Source organism: Capsella rubella, unplaced genomic scaffold (assembly GCF_000375325.1).
Source record: "Capsella rubella cultivar Monte Gargano unplaced genomic scaffold, Caprub1_0 scaffold_3, whole genome shotgun sequence".
Classification (NCBI taxonomy): domain Eukaryota; kingdom Viridiplantae; phylum Streptophyta; class Magnoliopsida; order Brassicales; family Brassicaceae; genus Capsella; species Capsella rubella.
This window is the reverse complement of record NW_006238921.1, coordinates 13,646,353-13,670,919: the sequence shown is the minus strand read 5'-3', so window position 1 is coordinate 13,670,919 and position 24,567 is coordinate 13,646,353. Positions and strand designations below refer to the sequence as shown.

The 24,567-nt window shown below is 32.6% G+C and overlaps 6 protein-coding genes and 1 non-coding gene across 8 annotated transcripts; 6 read left to right on the top strand and 1 right to left on the bottom strand.

Annotated features, from left to right (window-relative positions):
- The first annotated feature begins 1,068 nt into the window (after window positions 1-1,068).
- LOC17891747 (AAA-ATPase At2g18193) lies at window positions 1,069-3,068 on the top strand. Its single transcript, XM_006299140.2, has 3 exons — window positions 1,069-2,470; window positions 2,915-2,916; window positions 3,060-3,068. Exons 1-3 carry the CDS (start codon window positions 1,069-1,071, stop codon window positions 3,066-3,068), a joined length of 1,413 nt encoding a protein of 470 aa, XP_006299202.2.
- Window positions 3,067-5,995, top strand: LOC17891253 (phosphatidylinositol/phosphatidylcholine transfer protein SFH10). Its single transcript, XM_023786458.1, has 13 exons — window positions 3,067-3,187; window positions 3,283-3,517; window positions 3,588-3,687; window positions 3,775-4,041; window positions 4,120-4,197; window positions 4,285-4,386; window positions 4,473-4,522; window positions 4,654-4,753; window positions 4,831-4,971; window positions 5,053-5,113; window positions 5,208-5,596; window positions 5,722-5,796; window positions 5,906-5,995. The coding sequence occupies exons 1-13, from the start codon at window positions 3,172-3,174 to the stop codon at window positions 5,915-5,917; spliced, it is 1,626 nt and encodes a 541-aa protein (XP_023642226.1). The 5' UTR covers window positions 3,067-3,171; the 3' UTR covers window positions 5,918-5,995.
- Window positions 5,996-6,322: 327 nt separating this feature from the next.
- Window positions 6,323-6,394, top strand: TRNAH-GUG. Its single transcript has one exon. It is a non-coding gene; the product is annotated as a tRNA-His (tRNA).
- A 592-nt stretch (window positions 6,395-6,986) lies between these two features.
- On the top strand, window positions 6,987-9,064 carry LOC17891916 (mitogen-activated protein kinase 7). Of its 2 annotated transcripts, none has more exons than XM_006297891.2 (3): window positions 6,987-7,220; window positions 7,551-7,987; window positions 8,077-9,064. In XM_006297891.2, exons 2-3 carry the CDS (start codon window positions 7,565-7,567, stop codon window positions 8,758-8,760), a joined length of 1,107 nt encoding a protein of 368 aa, XP_006297953.1. In that variant the 5' UTR covers window positions 6,987-7,220; window positions 7,551-7,564; the 3' UTR covers window positions 8,761-9,064. The 2 variants fall into 2 exon arrangements, with proteins under 2 accessions (XP_006297953.1, XP_023641871.1); XM_023786103.1 differs by having other exon boundaries at window positions 7,548-7,987.
- Window positions 9,065-15,170: 6,106 nt separating this feature from the next.
- LOC17891385 (bZIP transcription factor 2) lies at window positions 15,171-16,554 on the top strand. Its single transcript, XM_006299087.2, has one exon. It carries the CDS (start codon window positions 15,767-15,769, stop codon window positions 16,280-16,282), a length of 516 nt encoding a protein of 171 aa, XP_006299149.1. The 5' UTR covers window positions 15,171-15,766; the 3' UTR covers window positions 16,283-16,554.
- A 5,411-nt stretch (window positions 16,555-21,965) lies between these two features.
- Window positions 21,966-22,131, bottom strand: LOC111831738. Its single transcript, XM_023787018.1, has one exon. The coding sequence runs from the start codon at window positions 22,110-22,112 to the stop codon at window positions 21,966-21,968; it is 147 nt and encodes a 48-aa protein (XP_023642786.1). The 5' UTR covers window positions 22,113-22,131.
- Window positions 22,132-22,453: 322 nt separating this feature from the next.
- LOC17892804 (peroxidase 15) lies at window positions 22,454-23,954 on the top strand (the record flags this gene model as incomplete). Its single annotated transcript, XM_006296611.2, has 4 exons — window positions 22,454-22,795; window positions 22,899-23,090; window positions 23,178-23,343; window positions 23,451-23,954. Coding segments are annotated over 4 exons (1,116 nt in total), but the record flags the coding sequence as incomplete, so codon positions are not given.
- Between the last annotated feature and the right edge of the window lie 613 nt (window positions 23,955-24,567).

The window sequence follows — 24,567 nt, the reverse complement described above, 5'->3', positions numbered from 1 at the left end:
CCCAAATAAATATTACTACTGGTCTGCATTGCATTATTTTCACAATTGAAACTATATTTTAATTACATATATGTGGAGAATTTTATATGCCTGAAATATTTTAGACTGCCATAAATTTTAAACTGCCTTAATTCAGCACTATATTTTATATGCCTGAAATATTTTAGAGTTTATGAATTATTTTACTAAAAATCTATGTGGAGAATTTAGCATGTTCGATAATTTGTTTTTTTTTAAATAGTTCTATTTCACAAGATTTTGACACCTAAGTACTTCTCTCCATTATATAGAGTGCTGAGGGAGTATATAATTTTGATTAATTAGTGCTGAATTTGATACTAATCATCTTTTTAATTTTTAATAAAAATCATCCATTATATCTCAACTCCTAATATAATTTGAATGAAATTTAAGAAAAATTAGTATTGGTTAATTAGTGCTGAAAAATATTAAGCCTGTCCATACGTTTTTTTTTTGTTTGTTTAATCAATTTTAGATATTTCGATTTGTAAATTATAAGCATGATGTATAACTGAAAGTATGGTATTGATTGAGTAGGTTGAATCAAAATACCATGTTTAAAATATTTAAGTAATAGAAATAAACATATGTATATTCCCATTTCTATATACAATTTGAAGATTTTTTTATTTATTTTATATTTTGAATATTTTAGGTTTACACTAGTTTAGTTTTCTTATTTTAATTCATTGCTCAAAGCCTCAAAGTGTAAAAAGGTGCTAATTGTGGTCTTGCCGTCTTTGGTTTAGTTTTGGGCCTTCAGGCCCTAAACGAACCGTCAAAACCCACACACTAACGAGTAAATGACACCACCGCTTTACTAATTGACGTCTCCTTGCGACGCAAGTCTCTTACATTTTCCTTTTCTTGTTTTTCTTTTTTTGTATGAATGTAAAATTTATTTCTTACAATATATGCATCTTTTCCTTTTCTTGTTTCCCTCAAAGAAACTTTTGTTATATATAAAAGTTACGAACCCCTCACAATTTTTTCATAACTCATTCCATCACTTTTAGAAAACCTAGAGCTACTAGCATAACAAGAGAGATGTTTCCTTCATCAGATTTCTCTTTCTCAGCGTCGTCGCTCTTCTCAGCGTACGCATCGTTAACCGGATTCTTGATGCTCTTTAGATCGATGCTGCACGATTTCGTACCGGCGAAGCTCCGGTCATACATCTCCGATTTACTCAACCGGTTTTTCACTCAGAGATCAAAGAATCTGACTATGGTTATCGACGAGAACTTCGGATTGAACAGGAACCAAGTCTTCGACGCGGCCGAGATATACCTCCGCAGCAAGATCGGACCAGAGACAACGCGTTTACGCTTAGGTAAACTCCCTAAGCAGAAGCACTTCGCAATCTCCATCGATAAAGGCGAAGAGATCTTGGATACTTTCGAGGGTTCCGAGCTGCGATGGTTCTTTTTTCAATCGGAGAACGAGAAAGGAAATAAAGTGAAACGATACTACGAGCTCACGTTCGAGAAGAAGCTTAGAGACAAAGTAATGAACTCTTACTTGAGCCACGTTGTAGCTGAATCAGAGGAGATTAAGAGGAATCTGAGAGTGGTTAAGCTTTATAGTAGAGATGTGGACGCGACTGACGATGATGATGGAATGGCTGGTGGGGAATGGGGATGTATCAATCTTGAGCATCCTTCGACGTTTGATACATTGGCCATGGATCCTAATGCGAAGAAGAAGATCATTGATGATTTGGAGAGGTTCTTGAAGAGAAGAGAGTTTTACAAGAGAGTTGGTAAAGCTTGGAAACGAGGTTACTTGTTGTATGGGCCACCAGGAACTGGTAAATCTAGCATGGTTGCTGCAATGGCTAACTACTTGAAGTTTGATGTGTTTGATCTTGATCTCAGTAGAATCTATGACAATGGTGAACTGAAGCGGGTTTTGTTATCTACCACGAACCGTTCGATTTTGGTTATTGAGGGTATTGACTGTAGTGCGGATGTGATAGACAGGGAAGCTGAGTATGAAGAAACCGAAGATGGTTCTGGAAAGATGACTCTATCAGGGCTTTTGAATTTCATTGATGGGTTATGGTCAAGTTTTGGAGATGAGAGAATCATTGTCTTCACGACCAACCACAAAGAAAGGCTAGATCCTGCTTTGTTACGTCCTGGAAGAATGGATGTTCATATCAACATGTCTTACTGTACAGGTCTAGGTTTCAGGACACTTGTCACTAATTACCTTGGTTTAGACGGCTTAAACCATCCTCTTTGCGAAGAAATCGAGGCGCTGATCGATTCTACTCAAGTTACACCTGCTGAGTTAGCTGAAGAGCTGATGCAAGACGATGAAACTGATGCTGTTCTTCGTGGAGTAGTTAGATTTGTTGAGAAGAGGATCAAAACCATGGAGCTCGACGCTGCTACTTGTAAATTAGTTAATGATGACGAAACAATACGCAATAGTTCTAGGAATGGTTCGAATAAGAAGAAGCAAGGGAAAGGAAAAGGAAGAAAAGCTTATTAGATAAAAAAAAAAAAATTCCGACTCTGTTTGGTTTTTGACAAACAAATTATAATAAAAAATAATTAAAATGATTTTAATAAAGACTGCAGAATTTTAAAAATAATTTTAACTATATGTTTTCTATACAATTAATTCTTATAATAAATTATGGTTATTTACGTTCACATAGACACGTTACATTTTCTATAATTTGGCAAGTATTGTCATCTCTCTTCGTATGGGGAATGTACAAAAAAGAGAATGGATCAATGGTTGGTCAAGAGAGAAAAACCAAAAAAAACATGGGGTGTAGCTTTCAAAGAAGACTATCAATGGTTAGTCAAGAGAGATATTTTTGGACATTGTTCATTCTCTTTTTTATCTTACACCAATCTCTCATTTTTCCTCTTTGCAGAGGTAATTTCTCTCTTTTTTTTTTTTGTTCCTCCATATGTTCTTATGCATGTGTTTCTTATGGACAGATGATTAAAAAAATAAAAAAATTGTGTTTTAAGTCTGTCATTTGTGTTCTGTTTGAGTTCTTATGATGATCTATGCAGGCATTTTGAAAGGACTTTGGTTATATGATAAGAACACTCTTTTTTGGAGTGGTCTTCTCGCCTCCCCGTATCTGCCTATTCCACACTTATCTTCTATACATAATACATCATCATGTCTCTCACCGCTGGTAAATCTCTTTTTGTGTGTCTGTGTGTGTGAATCCTTCTCTTTGTTACCTTTCTTGACGTATGTGTTTTTTTTTTTGGATGTTTACTTTATTAGATGTTGACGTATGTATTTTGGAAAGACCCAATGTGTGTTCTTTTAAGAAGAGGAGTCGCTCCAAGTTGAGTTGTTCCTTTACTAAGAAGAGAAGGAGTAGCAAAGTGATGTCCGTTGAGATCATCGAGGATGTGCATGACGCCGAGGAGTTAAAGGCGGTTGATGCATTCCGCCAAGCGCTTATTCTCGATGAACTACTTCCCGACAAACATGATGATTACCATATGATGCTCAGGTAAGAAAATGTACATTAAAATGATAAATGAGAGCAAGAGTTTTAAGATTGTAAATATCTCTATTTGTAGGTTTTTGAAAGCAAGAAAATTTGATCTCGAGAAAACTAAACAAATGTGGTCAGATATGCTCCAATGGAGGAAGGAGTTTGGTGCTGACACAGTTATGGAGGTATGTATCTTTTATGGAATCTTGAAGGTACAAATTGTGATTGAAAATTTCACCTTTTTATTATTTACTTTTTCATTGTATGTATAGGATTTTGAGTTTAAGGAAATAGATGAAGTGTTGAAATACTACCCTCATGGACACCATGGAGTTGACAAGGAAGGAAGACCCGTGTACATTGAGAGGCTAGGCCAAGTAGACTCTACCAAGTTGATGCAAGTTACAACTATGGATAGATATGTAAACTACCATGTCATGGAGTTTGAGAGGACTTTCAATGTTAAGTTCCCAGCATGCTCCATTGCAGCAAAGAAGCAGATTGATCAAAGTACCACAATTCTTGATGTCCAAGGAGTGGTAGGTAACTAATTTTCTTTAAGAAACCTGATTGGTGATTAGTAGAAACCGTTACCCAATATATACCAAAATGAGCAGGGGCTTAAAAACTTCAACAAGGCAGCAAGGGATTTGATTACTCGTCTTCAAAAGGTCGATGGCGACAACTATCCCGAGGTGAGTTCTATACATACTATCATCGTTTTATGTATGATTCTTGGTCAGTCGACTTATTTTGTTCTCATTTATCTGTCCTCGGATCAGACCTTGAACAGGATGTTTATCATCAATGCTGGCTCAGGATTCAGGATGTTGTGGAACACGGTTAAGTCCTTCCTTGACCCAAAGACTACAGCAAAGATCCATGCAAGTATCTAAAAAAACTTTTTGCTATCTCTTCTGGTTGTTCTTAATGAAAGATATTCTGACTTATAAGCTTATTTGATATTCAGGTTCTTGGTAACAAGTATCAAAGCAAGTTGCTTGAAATCATTGACGCTAGGTGAGTCCACAGAATGCTTCTACCTTACCTCTCAATGAAGTACTGTGCATATATATACTCATACAATACAAGTGCTTATATATGTTGTTAAGGTAAGTACTGATATGAATTTTCACTTTTCTCTGTATCAGTGAGCTTCCCGAGTTTCTAGGAGGTTCTTGTACTTGTGCTGACAATGGAGGTTGCATGCGCTCTGACAAAGGTCCATGGAACAATCCAGATATTATGAAGGTCTGTTTTCTACAAGTTCTTTTGATCTACTATAGCAACAACAACGCTCATAGTTTCTGTCTCACATTGATCTATAGAGAGTAAACAATGGTGACCACAAATGCTCAAAGAGATCATCTCAAGCTGAAAATGCTGCAGAGAATACCACCTTCGAGGTAAATGATTCTGCAGAGGAAGCTCCTGAAAATGTCAACTCACAGCTCTCTCCTTCTAAAAATGTAAGAATGACACTACTTCCTTGGGGATGTTTGAAACATGTTGTCTACGTCCACAAAATTCAAAATCTTTGATGCATCTAGGTCGTAGTTGCTCATCCAGCTTGGAACATGCCAGAAGCTCATAAATTTTCTATCTCAAAAGGTATACGAGATCTTGTGACAATCACAACTAAAGACGAAAATACTAGTCCTAGTTAAAAAGATTTGTATTTAAAGACTTCTCTGTTTTTTAACAGGGGATGTTTACGCAATTCAAGAAGCTTGCAAAGTTACAAATGAAAATGGGAGGTCTCCTATATTCACTGGCGTCATGGCTTTTGTGATGGGTGTAGTCACCATGATTAGAGTGAGTAAAAACGTTCCAAGGAAGCTGACCGAGTCTACCATATACTCGACCCCAGCTTACTGCGACGACAGCTCGATGAACAAGAGCTCAATGCAGTCAACAGCCAAAATCTCAGGGGAAGACTTGATGGCCGTCATGAAAAGAATGGCTGAGCTTGAGCACAAAGTCAACATATTGAGTGCTCAGCCTGCAACTATGCCTCCTGAGAAGGAAGAGATGCTTAATGATGCCATTAGCCGAGCCGATGTCTTCGAACAAGAACTTGCTGCAACCAAGAAGGTAATTAACATAAAAGATAAACTTAATATCACTAGCTAGCTCATTTTTTTCTCATCTTCCCATTTTCACTATGCATGCAATGCTTCTTTCACTAGTGATATTAAAGAGTTTTTGGATCTTCACAGGCTCTAGATGATTCTCTTAGCCGACAAGAGGACCTCGTTGCATACATTGAGAGAAAGAAAAAGAAGAAGAAGCTGGTACGTGTACATGTTGTTGTAGTACTTGTACAAGCATTATGTAGATTTTTGCCATGGTTTTTAAACTGGTGTGTTTGTTTTGTTTTGCTTTGCTTTTATCTCTGTGCAGTTCACTTGGTGAGTGAAGAATATGAGGACGACGAAGCCTCTAGCTAGCGGTCTTAAACAGTGTGATTCATGCACTGATCATGTCACTGACACTGACTTAAATCTTTAAGTTCATATTCTCGAAAGACAATAACTGTTTTTGTTTTGTCTCTGTATATATCGTCTTTATTAGATGGTTTACTCGATTATTTGTACAAAACACAAAGAATTTATAAGAATTCTGATATAATTTTTTTAATACAAAAGTTAATTTAGTGTGCAATTTCTTTGTCATACTGTAAGGTAATAACAAAACCAAAAAATATTCTTAAATTTTTTTACTACCACATAAAAAAGGTTTTGCTTTTTGCAATTTTAGAAATTTTTGATGATTATTAACGTGTTTATATAATATAGCGTCGATTAGATAACAACAAAAGTGGCTGTAGTTTAGTGGTAAGAATTCCACGTTGTGGCCGTGGAGACCTGGGCTCGAATCCCAGCAGCCACACTTAATTTTTTTTAATCTCTTTAACTCTCAAAGAAACAGAAGGTTCCCCAAAACCAAGAGTAGTGGTTTTGTAGTTGACGCCACTTTTTGAGGCTTTTAAGTTAGGTTTAACCTCACCGGCTCTCAGTGGAAACTTCGGTTCGGACAACAACAACTCGACCTTGCTCCCAATCTACGTTAGCCACGTGTCTCCTTTCACTGCACCCACGTGCTTAGCCGGTTACTTGATCCATTTAAACCCTCAATTTTATTTTTTGTATTCGTGTACGTATATATATACACCAAGAAAAAATCCTTCTAATAATAATAAATCTTACTCAATATTTTTGAATTAACTACGAAAGTAATTACCAAATATAGTAATAAATAATACTGATTTGATTTGGTATGGACAAAAATATAAAGAGTCCATCAAAACTTTTGAGATTTTGATTTTATAGTTTTTGTAACTGAAGTTTTTTGATACACACACAAAACATAAAATATCTAATCTATCTATCTATATATATCTACAAGAATGTCGTTTTCGTAATTAGAAGACTTTCTTATTTGTTTTTTCCTAAAAAAGAAAAGCTTCTTCATTAACCAACGTATTTTGCTTCTTCCTTCTTCTTCTTCTTCTTCTTCCTTCTAACATTCCCATTCCTCCGTATGGGTCTCATCACTTCCTAACTCTTCTCTCTCTCTCTTATATCTTCTTGTTTAGCTTATATGATGAAGAAGCAATCTCAATTCAGATCCAATCATACCCTTCTCTTCTTTCTCTGATCATCCATCACCAACAACAACAACAGCAACGGTTCGGCTTCTTTAATTCCAGTTTTGGGTATGTTCGATCTCTTGTTCTGTCTGATATTGGTTTGTGTTAACTCTTAATTTCTAGTTTTGGTTATGATTACCCTTAAAGTTTGCTTTTTTTTATGGGGAGTAGTAAGATTGATAGCTAAGTAAAGAAAAGGATAATATAAAGAGATGATTTTTATAGTTGGGAGTTTCACTTTTTGAAGACGTAAAGGAGAAAAAAGCTTCAATGATTCATCAAAATCCCTGAAATTTCGATAAATCTCTGTAAACCCTTTTTCAGAATCTTGCTAATTTGGGGAAAAAATACTGAAAGTTTGGATTTTTTTGCTGTTGTTGTCGTCTGATTTAGCAGAGAGAGAGAGAGAGATGGCGATGTTAGTTGAGCCACCAAATGGGATTAAACAACAAGGGAAACATTACTACTCGATGTGGCAAACGTTGTTCGAAATCGATACTAAGTATGTTCCTATTAAACCCATTGGAAGAGGAGCTTATGGTGTGGTTTGTTCTTCAATCAACCGAGAGACTAACGAGAGAGTTGCTATTAAGAAGATTCACAATGTGTTTGAGAATCGTGTTGATGCTTTGAGGACGTTGAGGGAACTTAAGCTTCTTAGGCATGTGAGGCATGATAATGTCATCGCGCTTAAAGATGTTATGTTGCCTTCTATTAGATCGAGTTTCAAAGATGTGTATTTGGTTTATGAGCTTATGGATACTGATCTTCATCAGATTATCAAATCCTCTCAGTCTCTTTCTGATGATCACTGCAAATACTTCTTGTTTCAGGTAACTTTGTAACTCCCCTGAGTAAGTCTACAGTTCAAGTATTATTGTTTGGTTGTTGACATAGTTTTTGTTTTGTTTGTTATGTTTAGCTGCTTAGAGGATTGAAGTATCTTCACTCTGCAAACATACTTCACCGGGATTTGAAACCAGGGAATCTCTTAGTCAATGCTAATTGCGATCTCAAGATTTGTGATTTTGGGTTGGCGAGAACGAGCCAAGGCAATGAGCAGTTCATGACGGAGTATGTGGTTACTCGTTGGTACCGAGCACCTGAGCTCCTTCTCTGCTGTGATAACTATGGAACTTCCATTGATGTCTGGTCAGTTGGATGCATATTCGCGGAGATTCTTGGTCGAAAACCAATTTTCCCGGGAACAGAATGCCTCAACCAGCTTAAGCTAATCATCAATGTTGTTGGTAGCCAGCAAGAATCAGATATTCGGTTCATAGACAACCCGAAAGCCCGAAGGTTTATAAAGTCTCTTCCTTTCTCAAGAGGAACCCATCTATCCAATCTTTATCCACAAGCCAATCCTCTAGCTATAGATTTGTTACAGAGGATGCTCGTGTTCGATCCAACCAAGAGAATCTCTGTAACAGATGCACTCTTACACCCATACATGGCAGGGCTGTTTGATCCTGGATCCAACCCGCCTGCAAATGTCCCAATCTCGCTAGACATAGACGAGAACATGGAGGAACCAATGATCAGAGATATGATGTGGAACGAGATGCTTTATTACCACCCTGAAGCTGAAATCGCAGACGCCTAATCATCATCATCATCAATGATCATCAAGAGTAAGCTTTTTCCAGTTTTTTTTTTTCTTCTTTCTTTCTACAATGCAGCTTTGATGTTGTTATGTTATATAGCGAGTCCACAAACGCGGAAACAAATCGATATATATAAAAAAAAGGCCTGGTGCTTTGATCTCGCCTGGTTTGATTTAGTTGCAGTGAGTGAGTGAGTGAGTAGTAGTATCTCTTTCCCACTTTGTAAATGTGACTGTTTGTTACTAAGTTAAAAGGCCTTTGTTTCTTCTTACATTATTTTTGAGTTGATGATGAGTTTACTTACTTCAGTCTTCAGACCAAATCATCCTGTATTTTTGTAAAAGCTGTCCACTTGCGAGTTGCGAGCCACGCTAAGTAATCATCTATTATTAGATATGGTCAGAGTATAAGTGTATAAGAGTACAAATGTTATTTTTCTCTGATTTTTCAGATTCTTTATTCTTTACCTTTACAAAGCGTCCCAACATGTTTGATTGTTTTCAATTCATCAAAACTGAAAACTGGATAATGTGTCACTTCATATATTTTTCCGTTTATTTTCTTAAGAAAGCAAAATAATTTAAGAATAGGTAATACATTCTTTTTTCCATCAGCAATCAAATTAACGAGCCAAGAGTTTGGACTGTTGTTTACATACAAACATAGTAGCGGTTCAGTCCGCGCTCTGCGTGCTAAAGTATATGTTTTAACATTAGAACAACGAGAGATCTTAACTAATGAAAATGACGAAAATACTTTCCTAAATGTTTGGATTTCCAATAAATATGTAGCAAACGCTATCCATTATACCGAGGAAAACATTATTTCCATCAAATCTGAACAGTCCGTGATGAAAATCATTTTTTCCCAGATGCATCGGTCATTACCTACCAAAAGTAATACATTCCAATACTATATTTGAACAGCATATAATACAGTAAATAAGATATAGGGCTGACCTAAACTTTAAGAGGGCCCCAAACACAGCTCAAACTATGTGGCCCATTAAGCTTAGAATCTAAAAAAAAAAAAAAAATTATAGACAAAAATAAAAGGGATAGAAAGATATATATCATAGGGTCATATAAATGTATATGCCCACTTGGTTATCAGAACAGTAAACTCATCTTTCTGACCAATGTTATTTGCTGCTGAGTTTTCAAGCAACATGAGTTACATGGCTCGTGGTTGGGTCAGAAAGGTGTTAACTGTTGTAACCTATCTACTGTATACAATTAATAATTAAATGTGTATCAACAATTAATACCTGATCAATTTTGTTAATATTTGGTTAATTATAGTATATGTCTATTTTTTTGGTTATATCTTTTCCTTTTTACAAACTTTTTTGAAAATAAATCTCTAGTATTTTTTATATAAGTTAAAAGAAATGACTAAAGATAAAATACATATTTCAGTAAGGATGAGCATTTCATATTTTTTTTTAAGGATGAGCATAGTGAAAAAAAAATTGAATGTTAAATTGCAGAAGGAGGTGATTGCAAATTATCTTAAATTTTAATTTTTATTCCATTGATTTTATTGTTTGTTCTTTTTTAAGTCTCCTTTCGTGATGACTGATGAAGCAACTCAGGACCTTCATGTAGTTAAAACTCCCGCTGTGATTCGAATTAATCAAATTTACGATTAGATGCTTTAATTTAACATAATCAACTTCTAGATAAATTATATCAATGGAGTTTTCAAAATCATAAATACACGTTAATTAGATTATTAGACCACATGCACGATAAGAAATTAAAAAGGGTCTACTACGTACATATACAAGACACGAAACTTAGACACATTCGTGCGTAAAAAAAGCAGTTGACATGCATGCTGATGTTAACATGAAAGCTTTTCTCAAAAAAATTATCCATTCAAAAAGATCACTTTGGTTAGCTGGTTTCTAGAATTTGAGGTCGGCCATGTGTTTTTAACATAAATCACTTTTACCTCTTATACTAAAGAGTTTGTCAAAAGAAAAAAAAATTAACTTTTGCCTCTTATACTAAAGAGTTTGTAAAAAGAAAAAATAACTTTTGCCTCTATATTCATTTAACACAAGAACTCATTTTGATAACACAAAAACTTCATTTAGATAACACAAAAAAACTCATTTAGATAACACAAAAACTTCATTTAGACAATCAGAATAATTAAATAAACTGCTTTGGAGTTTAAAGTATAATTTTGAGATGATCAAATGTATTTAACAAAATTCATCATGACAAACAAAATATAATTTTCGTACGCACAAACATATATATGACATAACAAAATCATTTGATGACAACCTCGTGATTTTTTTTTTTTTTTTAATAAACTTTTTAAAGATGCAGTCCAGAGAATCAAATCACTTTTTACAGAAGCACATGACCTGTAATCTTTTTACAAAATCTTCTCTTCAACAGATGTAAAATAAAGGTTTTTTTTTTTGCCTCTTTGAAGGCTTTGCTTAGTGGTGAAGTAGTATTCATAATAGTAGCTCTTTCTTTGTGTTTGTAATGAATTATATATAATATTTTTCATATTAAACTATATATTGCCCACCAAAAATTGAAGCAACTACTAAATACCTAATACTTAATGCTTGAAACAATGAATCTATTACTCTTCAATTCAAGACTTGGTATCTCATATTTCTAAAGAAAATATTTTAACGTATTCAACTCGTAAAAGACCATTTACAAAAATGAATAATTCGACCTATTTTAAGCTTGGATATTCGAGTTTCGGATTGGATTCATTATTCTATAATACCTATGGCTAAGCATAATAATGGTATATATGTTAGAATATAAGTTTTTATTTTGTTTTGAGACAAATTAACAAAAGAAAAACTTTTGAGAATTAATTAATTAATGTGCCGAAAATGCTGACTTATATAAGTCATTTATAAAACTAATCAAACTCAATAATCATAAGATAAGTGACCTCATTGAAATGTCCATTACATGTTTAAACTTTTATAAAGAGGTTCAATGAATATAAAATAAATTGGTGTTTTGGAATATTCCTCATCAATTACATCATTCAGATATTTATATAATTAATAACCTCACATTAAAGTGAGATAAAATTCTATTTGACATCTCTTACAAATTTTATTTTTAATTGAGATTTTTTTTTATTTTTAATATTAAAATGAATGGTCCAATTTAAGGTCTGACCTATGGGCATGCAGTGACTTTGTTTTATTTTTTATTTTTATTATTAACAGTTACTTTTCTCCTCATCTTTCCACTATTTTCTTTTTCTTTCTCAAAGTTGGAGGCTAACCATTTGTGACTCATTAAGCAGCCCGATTTTTTCGTACATTTTTTTGAGAAGATCATGTATAGTGACTTAGTAGTATAATACATGACTAAGTTTTATGAATAAAATATATTGACTCTTCAGGTAATTTGGTATGTATTATGCCGTAAACTGTTTAAACAATAAACTATCTCTCTTGGGTCAATTCACTTTTGTTTTTATATGGTAGTTTAGTATATGAACGTTTTAGCATCCGTGAACGAGTTCTAGGAATCGACATATTCATCTTGGCTAATGCTTTTGTTTTCTTCCCTTATGCATATTAACTTGAGAATACATAGAAGTTTTAACCACATCTAATTTGCAAAGTGTATATGCTAGTGGTCTTAATAAAGAACCATATTAACAATTTAACATAACAAAAAAAAAGTTTCAAAAAAAAGTAGAGTATGCAATATATTATGATGGCCCCTTCTAACCTAACTTTGCATTGTCTTATCTTTATAATCATGAAAACATACTTAATATGTTTTCTACTTGTTAATACTTGATACGTAAACCAGGACGTCATTCATAAAAGCAAAACACTTAAAACTTGAAAATAACATAACAACAATTATACAATTTCTGACAAAGAAAGATTCCCCAATACATACATGGTGGAGAATTAAGTTGAAGGAAAAAATTATATCAAAAAAATATTTAGGAAGCCTTTTTGTAAAGATTTTTTTTTATATAAAAGATTGTGATGTTTTTGAAAACAATTTTAAATGGTATATATCTTAGAATATTCCTAGTAAATTTAATTAATTTAAGGATGTATATATCTTTTTGAAATAAAACTCATTAGAGAAATAATAATGTTAATAGTGATTTCACCTAACCCGAATGCGCTAATTAGCAATTAGCAGTCGTCATTTAATCTCTTATTAGGGGAGTGATTTTGATAGAATTAACAATATTTTACTACGCAATTATAAAAAGTTGTTGTTAATGAAGTTCCAGAAGAGATGAGCTATGGACCCATGTGATTATTGTCCCCTGCATCTGCTTAGAGGTTAAGTGTTAATCACTTTTTTTATACATTCTTTATTTGTAATATAGTAATGATGTTTCTTTGGCCAAATGGTTAAAGTATAGTTTAATTTTAAGATTTGGAGGTTTGACGTATATTAAGAGCCGCTCATTGAGAACATGGATTGTGCAATGCACGTGGTCTCGTACGGTGCAAGAAGATCTATAAAGAAAAGAGATTCTCTCGTCAATGACGGTGTCGTGCATTGTAGTTGGTGAAATTCTATAAAATTAACAGTGCTTTGCTTAGTTCACCAACGGTAACTAAATTTTTGTATCAGGTGAAAGTGAAACTGAAACTACTAAAGTTGTCACCAGCCTGCCTTAGCATTCGAGTCAGCGGCATAGTGCCGACACAAAATTAAGTAAACTAACCTTAAAAGAAAAACACTTTTATATGTTTTTTTTGTTTTTGTTTTGGCAAATAAATGTGTGTTTAAATTGTAGTATTATCGATTAACAAATATGTTAATATGGTGGACTATCCATATGAATAAAACAAATTATGTTACATATTAGAATTTAATAGGTCATGTTAATATCATCGTTGTTTCAACGTTTGAAATAACTTTATTATTTAACATAAATACGATTAATCATAAATTGTTTCTGTCATTAATAAGTTTATGTAGATCATCATTTTTTTTATCCCTTCATCTTTTTGGGGAGCTTGATATTTACAAATATGGATTATGTATATTATAAGTATACAAGAAACATATCAAAGTGTTTTCTTTTATAATATTGTAGTTTATATGGGAAGCAAGGAATAGGAATTAGATTACATTTTAAAGTTTAAAAGAGGAAAACCAGATATTTTACTTTTGAATAATAAGGTGGTGTTATTGGGACTCAATATACAAGATGAAGTTTTTCATTTTTGTAATCCGTATCAATACAAATTACTTATAATGAACCCACACCAAAAAAAAAAAAATTAGTCCAAAACCTATAGATTATATACATATTAAAAAGATAATTTAAAAATGTATATTTTAACCCCAATCAAAAAAGCTTTTGACTCTGCCATTAAGCATTCTTCTAGCATGGATATAGAAGAGGGAGTTTTAAGATAAATTGATGTAAGATGGTTAAGATGTCACACATTACTCCAGATTGACATGCATTTTCCAACCTCTCCTATATACTTTATGAAAGTTGTGAGATATGTTTTCTTATTTTAGTTTTTCTTTTATCTTTTATCGATTTAAATATAGACGGATTACTTAGCTAGTTCAATAAAAATTAATTTCCTTTCTTTATTCATAAACTATTCCTGTATAACGAATATCCTTATAACTCCACTAGATTTTTTGAGAAAATAATGTTATTTAATTTTCTTGGTAATGATAATTTGGTTGCAAAAGGTGTTTTCTTTTAGATTCCTCAATTATCTTTGCACCATTGCATGTGGCATTGACAATTTCTTCAATAATTCTTCTGATAATTAATTTTTCTCTTTGAGTATTAAATGAGTTATATCACTATTAAATAAATACATATCTCTATTAAATTTTTTAAAAATTAATATTAAATGACACTACATATATTAATATATATCCTCATGAAGTTATAAAATATTCTAGTCATATTATGTCATATGTATATATTTAAAACATTATCTAAAACTTTTCTGATGATAATGTTTTATTAAAAAAAAATCAATTCATAGAGAAATGAATTTTAAAACAAATTCCTTATATTTCCATATTATCACTTTTAATTCACTACCCATAATATAATGTATAAAAATATATCAAAAACCATTGACTGATTTACATTAAAGATTTTATGTAGCTTTCCTAGTAATCAAGTTATCAAGATACAATTTTCAAGACAATTGACTGTTTTTGTCCTCTATTAATCTTGATATCTGGTCAACTTTTACCCACCTTTACCCTATCATTTAATCACAACATTGCACAAATACACAGTCTTTACCAAAAAACTAAATTATCATTACCAAGAAAAAATAAAAATAAAGCAAACTACACCCACCTACTGACCTACATATTATAAATAAATAAATAAATATAAATCATTTTTAATAAAAATGATAAAACAATGGGCGCGTATTACAGCTTTCCACCATCCATTATTTTCCTAAAAAATAATACACCAAGTGGGTTGGGATGAGAGATTCTTGATTTCTATATAATCCACAACACAGCCTTCATCAAAAACCTCTTTCCCCTTCACTCATCTTCTCTTCCCTTATCTTCTTCTTCACAATAATCTTTATTTATCTCTTCCTCTCTGTTTCATCTTCTCTTCAATAAGCCTAAAAACCAAACCCTCCTCTGTTTCTTTGTTTCTTCTCCTCTTGTTCTGTTATCATCATCATAACACACAAAAACATATAATTCAGACCACCGTAAAAACAGAGTCTTTTGATGATCGGAAACTGATGACTCCCGTTCTCTGCGAAATCTTGCTCTCTGGGCTCACGGTTAAATCTGCTCTCCGCCGTAGAACCCATCTCGTTCAATCTTTCTCCGTCGTCTTCCTCTACTGGTTCTACAACGTTTCATGAATTGTTACAAACTCCTAATCTGAATCAATCCCTTAAAAAAAAACTATTCAATTAATTTTCAGACAAAACCTTATAAGATAAAACATAAAAAAAATCTGTCCTTTTTTTAATTTTTCGTTTCTTTGTAATTGTTTGAATCAATGGCGTCATCAAGCAGTACTTACCGGAGCTCTAGCTCTTCCGACGGCGGTAATAACAACCCGTCATCAGACTCCGTCGTCACCGTCGACGAGAGAAAACGTAAAAGAATGCTCTCGAACCGTGAATCTGCTCGTAGATCGAGGATGCGTAAACAAAAACACGTTGATGATCTAACGGCTCAGATCAATCAGCTTTCGAACGACAACCGTCAGATCTTGAACAGCCTCACCGTGACATCTCAGCTTTACATGAAGATCCAAGCCGAGAACTCTGTTCTCACCGCTCAGATGACGGAGCTTAGCACCAGACTCGAGTCGTTGAACGAGATCGTCGATCTTGTTCAATCCAACGGTGCAGGATTTGGTGGTGGTGACCAGATCGACGGCTGTGGTTTCGATGATCGTACGGTTGGGATTGACGGATATTACGATGATATGATGAGTGGTGTTAATCATTGGGGTGGTTCGGTTTACTCTAACCATCCCATTATGGCTAATGATATCAATATGTATTGATTACCAAACAAATTAATTAAATAATTAGTATTATCATTATCATTATTATTGCCCCTCCCCTTTTTTGTTTTTTATTTTTGAAGTTTAGCTTTTTTGGTGTTTTTGGGTTGGTGTGATGATGTAATTATACTACATGCATCTTTGATTGGTTGGAAGGGATAAATATAAACTTTTATATATATTCGGGGCATATATATAATTGAGTTGTACTTTGTCATGTATTGGTGTGTGTTTTGTTATAATTATATAATTTGATTATGTTTATGTTATCATGATTTTGTCTTCACCTTAATTATTCCAATTGTTTCTCATGATATGGTTTGATTATAGTATTTAATATAGCTTAACAAAAAAATATAGTATTTAATATAGGTCCAAAAATTGTGTATGATTATAAAACATACTAGTGGTTGTATTTAGAGAAAAGCACCTATTTGGATTGGTAAGTTTAATAAGAAAGACAAACACATTTTTGAGAGATTTTTTTGGATTGATGGTTTAAGTTCATTTTGAAATGCGATTGTAAGTAATATGTTATTTAAATAATGATTTTGGGGTTTCATGTAATTTTTTTACTTTTATAAATGACATTTTTGTACAAATTTCCTATTCATATTCCATACAAAATATGGCATATTCCATAATATGTTAACTAATATAATATCGTGATAAATTTATAAATTATTTGTTAAATGTATATATATCATGCTAAATCAGTTATCATAGTTATACATACTTATGAGAAAAGCATATTTATGCATAATTTCTCTTTTGATTATATGATAAACTTGATAATATTTTAAAATAATGAATATTTATAATTATAACGGAAACAATAATAATAATGTGTTAAGTAATATTATATAACATTAATAACAAATACAAATAAATAACAAATATGAGAAAATTTAGAAAAAGATAAAGAAACGTAAAACAACTAAGGACAGTGATGTATTTTACTTTGCCGATCTACTATAGAAATTTTACTTTGCCGATTTACTATAAAAACAGTAACACAAATGTATCAGTTGATTTCCATTCTTCCATGTATATTCTTTTTGTAAAGTTTCTTAGATATTAAACTGAAACATATACAACAAAGAATCCCAACCAACTTCTAGAAACTTAAAAACTTTAATCTATCTGACCACAACACTCCTAAGAACCATAACACACACACACATATATATATATATATATATATATATATATATATATAGTTTTGCTGCAAATAAACTTTCAAGTAGTCATTTTTGTAATTTTATCAATCTATTCAATAAATGAAAATTTCAAAAAATAAAAGTTAATTATGTGAAGTCGTCGTCGCTATCGACATTTTAAATAATTTTATTAGATAATATATTAAATTGAAGTTCTTACAACGAGAAATTCATATATTCTCTTAGAATTATTAAAAATGAGCATGTGTGATGGTAAAATTTTTAGAAAATATGTATTAATGTTTTATTACGTATTTACTTATGATTGGTTTGTATTTTTTGGAAAGCGAATGTAGAGTTCACACAACTTGGCAATATGAAGAGTTTATTTGCAAGAAATCCAACTATATTGTTCCTGAAATTTGATGTCTTAGGTTTGATTTTTATATTTGCAAGTTAAAGGTAAACATATATGAGCAAATCTTTGGTGTATCAGAAAATCTAATTAAAAACTTCTTTGGTCAAACATTTTTGTTTTATAAAAGGACAGAAATTCATAACAATCAATGAAATTTTTAAGAAAAATATCATTTATATAAAAGGACAGATATTCAAAAATCAAAATGATCAATGATTTTTTTTTTATATATTTTTTTAATGTGATGGCAGTGTTAAAGTTTATTGTACGAACGAAAACATTTATAAAAAGAACATGATTGTATATCTTAAAGATTTTCTTGTATTTATTACATATGTGGCCAAGAAAACATTTAACGTCAATTTACTTTAATAACTTTTTTTTTTTGTTTTTTTGGATTTTCATACATTGTACACTTGTATTATTATGAGTGAATAATAAGGCATATGTTTATCTTTAATCTTTTCTCCTTTTTTTTTTTTTTGGAATCCTATTATAAATTTGAAAAGTTGTTCTTGTGTTTGTGTCTTTACGATTTCAATCTTAACTTTATGTATGTCAAAGACATAAGTATGAAAACGAAATATATAAAATAAAACATCATCATCAAAAAATAAAAATAAAAATCACTATTGGCTGTCTTATTCTTCTTGTATATTGTGAAGAAGCTACACACTTGTTGAAAATAATAATTGGCTGTTTCTTTCGATTTGTTTACTTTACAATAAATATAATACAAAAGAGCGATCTCATCACTAACGATCGGCTATTGTTTTTTCGTATATGTCACGAGACAATAATTAGGTATGATGATGACTATACTATATATATGTGTAATATGTGTGTGTGTGTGTTTGGACTTGGTGCGTACACACATGTGATACATGAGCATCTCGTATGTTTCATCCTATTCATTCATTACACGTAAACAAACAATCATGCGACTGATCAGAGAAGTTGTTAATCAATGGTAATTAATTAACGGATTGCATGTGTTCTACGCCAGGCCAAAGACAGATTAGTTCATGACTTAATCTACTGTTTAGTCGAGATGAAAATACGACGACATGTAAATTTCGAGAGGCTATATATATATATATATATATGCCTTTATTAGAAAGAGAGCTATATGTATATTGATGCTCCATGTTTTGAATACTCTTTATGTTTTATTTACCAAAACTATATGGTATGCAAGTATATTATGTTTTCACGTTTCGTTTGTTCATTATGTTTGTATTATGGTTGTATCAGCAAGGATTTTAATTTGAGTCAGCAAAACTGTATATAAATATGGTTTTCAAACTCAGAAAGTGGTGTATTGTCAAATATATTTTCACTAAGAACGTTTATATAATGTGGTGTATTTTGGAAGATAGACTAATTAAGCATTCAAGTTAGAATAGAAAACCATGCAGACTAATTGGAATAGACAACGTCGGTCGTACAAGATGTAAGCAATGGAGTCCTTTAATCAATTTTAAGTTTTTAACTTTTTTTCTTTTCATAATGATATGCTTGTACGTGGTTGTAATTACCTAGTAGCAAAGGCGATGTTTAAAACCCTTAAGCTAATGCTTCTATTGCAATTGAACTAAATTAAAGTCTAATATATGTACTCATTTTGTTGGCTGAAATAGTTTTACCCTCGTGAGAAAGCCAATATGAATCTAAGAATTTACATTTAAAAGAAAGGAAAAGAAAAATTAGACTTAAGTGTGTGTCTTTGTCTTAATTACGGTTTTGGACTTTAATGGGACTTTTAGCTAGGCAAAATAAGTCCAAGTATATTGTCTTAATTATTGGTTTAGCCCATATTATACTAAGCCTAATCAGTGTTCTTTTGTTAATTCAAAGTTTGGCCCATTTAGTTATTTCTGGTCGGCTTTTTTTAACTGTAAACAAATCAGTCTCTGATCCATCATTTCTCCAATTTCAACTGATAATACTTCGTTAGTTTGTTAGTTTCCTTTTTTTACTCTTTTTTATTTTTTTCTTTTTTACCAGAGGTTCGGGCCTTAAGCCGTAGTCCCCTTAAAATCTAAAAAAATCGGATGAAAACTAAATGGAAATATCTAATAATTTCACGGTTGAGGGAAATCGATCATTAGCCTAGACCAATAGGACAACTCTTCAGTCTTCACTCAAGTGAAACAACTAAACCAAAACCATTTTTTTTACTTTCTAAAAGCACCACTAAATTTCAAATCTCTGAATTGTGTCCTCTACTCATAGAACGTGAGTCACACATGGTGAGCCATTGTGTTATGAAAAATATAGAAACTTAATCAATAAAGTGATACTATTAATTAAGGTACCCATCAAGAGAGTTCATGCTTATTTCAAATGTAGATAGTAGATACAAAAACTTTCCAACATTTTTCATGAGTGTATGATAATGTTGTTATTATTGCCCATCAAGAAATAGGTCATAAAATATTTAACTAGCCTTCAAATTTTACATTTCTTGAAGTAATGGGCTCAAAATTCAAAACCCCGTCTTGTTTTAAGAAGATTGCTCAATCAAATTTGTTGATATCAATACCTAAATTATCGACCACACAAATCAAAGATCTTTTTTTTTTACAAATGCTTCAAGCCTAAATTAGTTTTGTTTGTTGTGCAACCATAATTACTTTATATTTAAACTTAACTTGCAATTACAACAACCAAACGAATCCATAGATTATAACCTGAAAATTCTCTGAAAGAGATTAATCCATTGAGATAATAATGCATAGATAACAAACCTAAATAGTTAGTTTGTTAGTATTTTTCATCTATAAAAATTGTTGTTATACTCCGTTGTAATTTGAAGTGAATAATAACAACATTATCATATATACTACTACTGTTTATCTTTTGAATATCATAAACCCCATTAATTAAACTCGTCTCATATACTCTGTGACATTCTATTTTTTGGTGTTATAGTTTCTTGATCATCGATTAGTTTCTAGAAAAGAGACCATGTCAAGAGTCAAAACTATTAGTGCAAGTAGGACTCGCACACGCGTTGAAGTGTTCGTAGTTTTTTTTCTTTATATGATTTGCTTTTTACCTGCATATCCATGTTCTATATGATAGAAGACAAAACCTCTTTTGCATATTTTATTCTTTATAAGTCAACAAACAAATGAAATTTTTGAGTTTTCGCATTTTTTTCAATAGAGCAGTTAGAAACTGTTCCTACTCTATCCCTTTTTAGTTATTTTTTTATCACACAAAAGATGACTTGTGAAATCTTCACAAACATAACCACGACCAAGTAACTATACAATGCATGTTTTTTAATAGTTAAGTGTCAATAATTTTTAAAAACGCGTTTAAGATTTGCTGCGTACCTTGTGAGTTGTGACCGGATCACCATTTATAAATAATTATATTAATATATTTCATTCAACCACGACCAAGTAAATAATCAGTAATAATCACCATATTTGCTAGACTATTACTTAACCACGACCAAGTAAAACTATACAAGACATTGTATTTGGCTAAATAGCTAGGTTTAAATGTTAAGTGTCAATAACTAAAAAGCGCCTTAAAGATTTGCCGAGTGCTAATTGTGACCCAATCACCATAATTATATCTATACTAGTTCATATGTTAACCTATTAATTAATCATCACTTTTAACTTTTGGTTTTATTTTGGTTCAATTTTGGTTCTATCAACATTAAATGTAGTGTTCACTTTATAAAAACCTTAATAACAAAAACAAATTAAACTATTAAAATAACCAAAATGGAGGTGAAATAGTCAAACAACTCATGCAAGTTTGGGACATTTGGATACCAAACCCAAGATTTTGTATAGTCTCTTTGAATTCAAACCATTTATTTCAATATACATATTGTCATTTAAATTTTTTATTTATCTGAATGAATTGACTCCAATCAAGGTACCAACTCTACTGCGTTTGCTTTTTCCTCTCATGACGCCAGAATCCACGAACTCTCTCGTCTATATATACTTTCGATATTAGGGATAACAATATCACACATTGGAAGTTGAGTAGGATCTTAAGTGGTATATATAAGATATGGGCCTCTCCACTCATGGCCAATTGATTTTAGGTTGGAATCCCACAATCTAATATGGTATCAGACCCCGATCCGCACATACTCAACCCAATCTACAATTGGTTTGGCCCATAGTTGGCCCACCGATTCATCCCCGAACATACCGAGATCTATGGCCAGAAGAGGCATCATCTCGAGGGGGCGTATTAGGGATACAATATCCCACATTGGAAGTTGAGTAGGATCCTGACTAGTATATAAGATATATGGGCCTCTCCACTCATTGCCAATTGGTTTTAAGTTGGAAGCCCACAATCTAATATGGTATCAGAGCCCGGTCCGCACAAACTCAACCCAATCCACAATCGGTCTGGTCCAATAGTTGGTCCACCGATTAATGCCCGAACATACCGAGATTTATGGCAAAAGAACCATCATCTCGAGGGGGCGTATTAGGGATAACAATATCCCACATTGGAAGTTGAGTAGGATCTTAAGTGGTATATATAAGATATGGGCCTCTCCACTCATTGCCAATTGGTTTTAGGTTGGAAGCCCACAATCTAATATTCGATACTTCTTCTCCTCTTCAATATCTCTTACCATCACAAAGTCATCTATCTCCTTTCTTCTTTCTTGATATATCTAGCTTTAGCAAGAACTTGACAGTGGCAAGAATCGGAAGCTTTCTCGTTCTTCTTTATCTCACTTACGCTCTTACTCTCTGCATCTGCGACGACGAGGATAACTATGGTGGTGGTGAGAGAGGAAATCTTTTCCCAGGTTTCTACCGCAGCTCCTGCCCTAGAGCCGAGGAGATCGTGAAGTCAGTTGTAGCCAAAGCTGTTGCAAGGGAGACTCGTATGGCTGCTTCTCTCATGAGGCTCCATTTCCACGATTGTTTCGTTCAGGTACTGCATGAGTCTTTTTTTTTTGAAGTAACTTTCTTAACAAGTTAGCTACTAATGTTGAGAATCATCTTTATACTTAAACTGTTTGATTGAAACTGTGTAGGGTTGTGATGGATCGTTGCTTTTAGACACCAGTGGGAGTATTGTTACTGAGAAGAACTCAAACCCTAACAGCAGATCAGCTCGCGGCTATGAAGTTGTTGACGAGATCAAAGCTGCATTGGAGAGTGAATGCCCTAACACTGTTTCTTGTGCTGACGCCTTAACTCTAGCTGCTAGAGACTCCTCTGTTCTTGTAAGTCATTTTCTTTTTCAGCCTCTGTCTCTATTGCTTATTCAAAATTCTCAAGATCTGATTTAGTATGGTTTGGTTTGTGTGTAGACTGGTGGACCAAGCTGGATAGTTCCTTTAGGAAGAAGAGACTCGACAATTGCAAGTTTGAGTGGATCAAACAACAACATCCCTGCACCTAACAACACTTTCAACACAATTGTATCGAGATTTAACAATCAAGGTCTTGACCTCACTGACGTTGTTGCTCTCTCCGGTAAGCTTACTTCACACACAAGCCATAATATTACTTTACTTGCATTTGAAGCTAACGTTAAACCTTCAAAGACAGTTTTATCATAACCTTACCCAAATTTTATTCAGGGAGCCATACCATTGGATTCTCAAGATGCACTAGTTTCAGACAAAGACTTTACAACCAATCTGGAAACGGAAGTCCCGACACAACCTTAGAGCAATCCTACGCTGCAAACTTGCGCCAAAGGTGCCCTAAGTCCGGTGGGGATCAGAACCTGTCGGAGCTTGACATCAACAGTGCCGGGAGGTTTGATAACAGCTACTTCAAGAACTTGATCGAGAACATGGGACTGTTGAATTCCGACGAAGTCTTGTTCTCTAGCAATGAACAATCGAGAGAGCTTGTTAAGAAGTATGCAGAGGATCAAGAAGAGTTCTTTGAGCAGTTCGCAGAATCGATGGTTAAGATGGGAAACATCTCTCCCTTGACAGGTTCGAGTGGTGAGATCAGGAAGAATTGCAGGAAGATTAATAACTCTTGATTTTGTAATATTGAATGGGTGAAATAAAATTGAGAGGGAAAAGATTATGTTTGTATTCTTTATTCTGTATTTCCTGGTGTCAAGAATTTGAATATTGTAAGTTTAAATGATTTAATAATCTCTATAATTAAAAGGTTATTTATATAATCACGTTTGTTAAAAGTCCAAATGTAAACTCTTATATAGCCATCCACTTCTAAAGTAGAATCCGTTTCTTTTGTATAAAGGGAGATTATTAACGAAAACACTGATTAAAAGTTTAAAACTTACAATAAATTGATGAAACACCATTTTAACCGCCAGTTTCGTGCATTTTTAAAAATTTCTTTCTCAAATCTTCTGAACCATAAAAAAAAAAAAAAAAATCATTTTGTTCATTAACCAACTTTAAAGCATATAAAACCCTAAATTAACCAACACAATGTGGAGATTTGTATTTTGACAAACGCTTAAACCTAATATAATTTTTGGTCGTTGTGCAACCATAATTATATTATATTGAAGTTAACTTGCGACTACATCATGTAACCCAAACGAATCCATAGATAATAACCTAAAATTTCTTCCGAATAGGTTAATTAAATCCATTGATAATAATGCATAGATAACAAACCTAAATAACAAACCTAAATAATTCGTTAGTCTTATTCATTTATAATGACATTAGCATGTACTGTTTACCTTTTAGTATATCACAAACC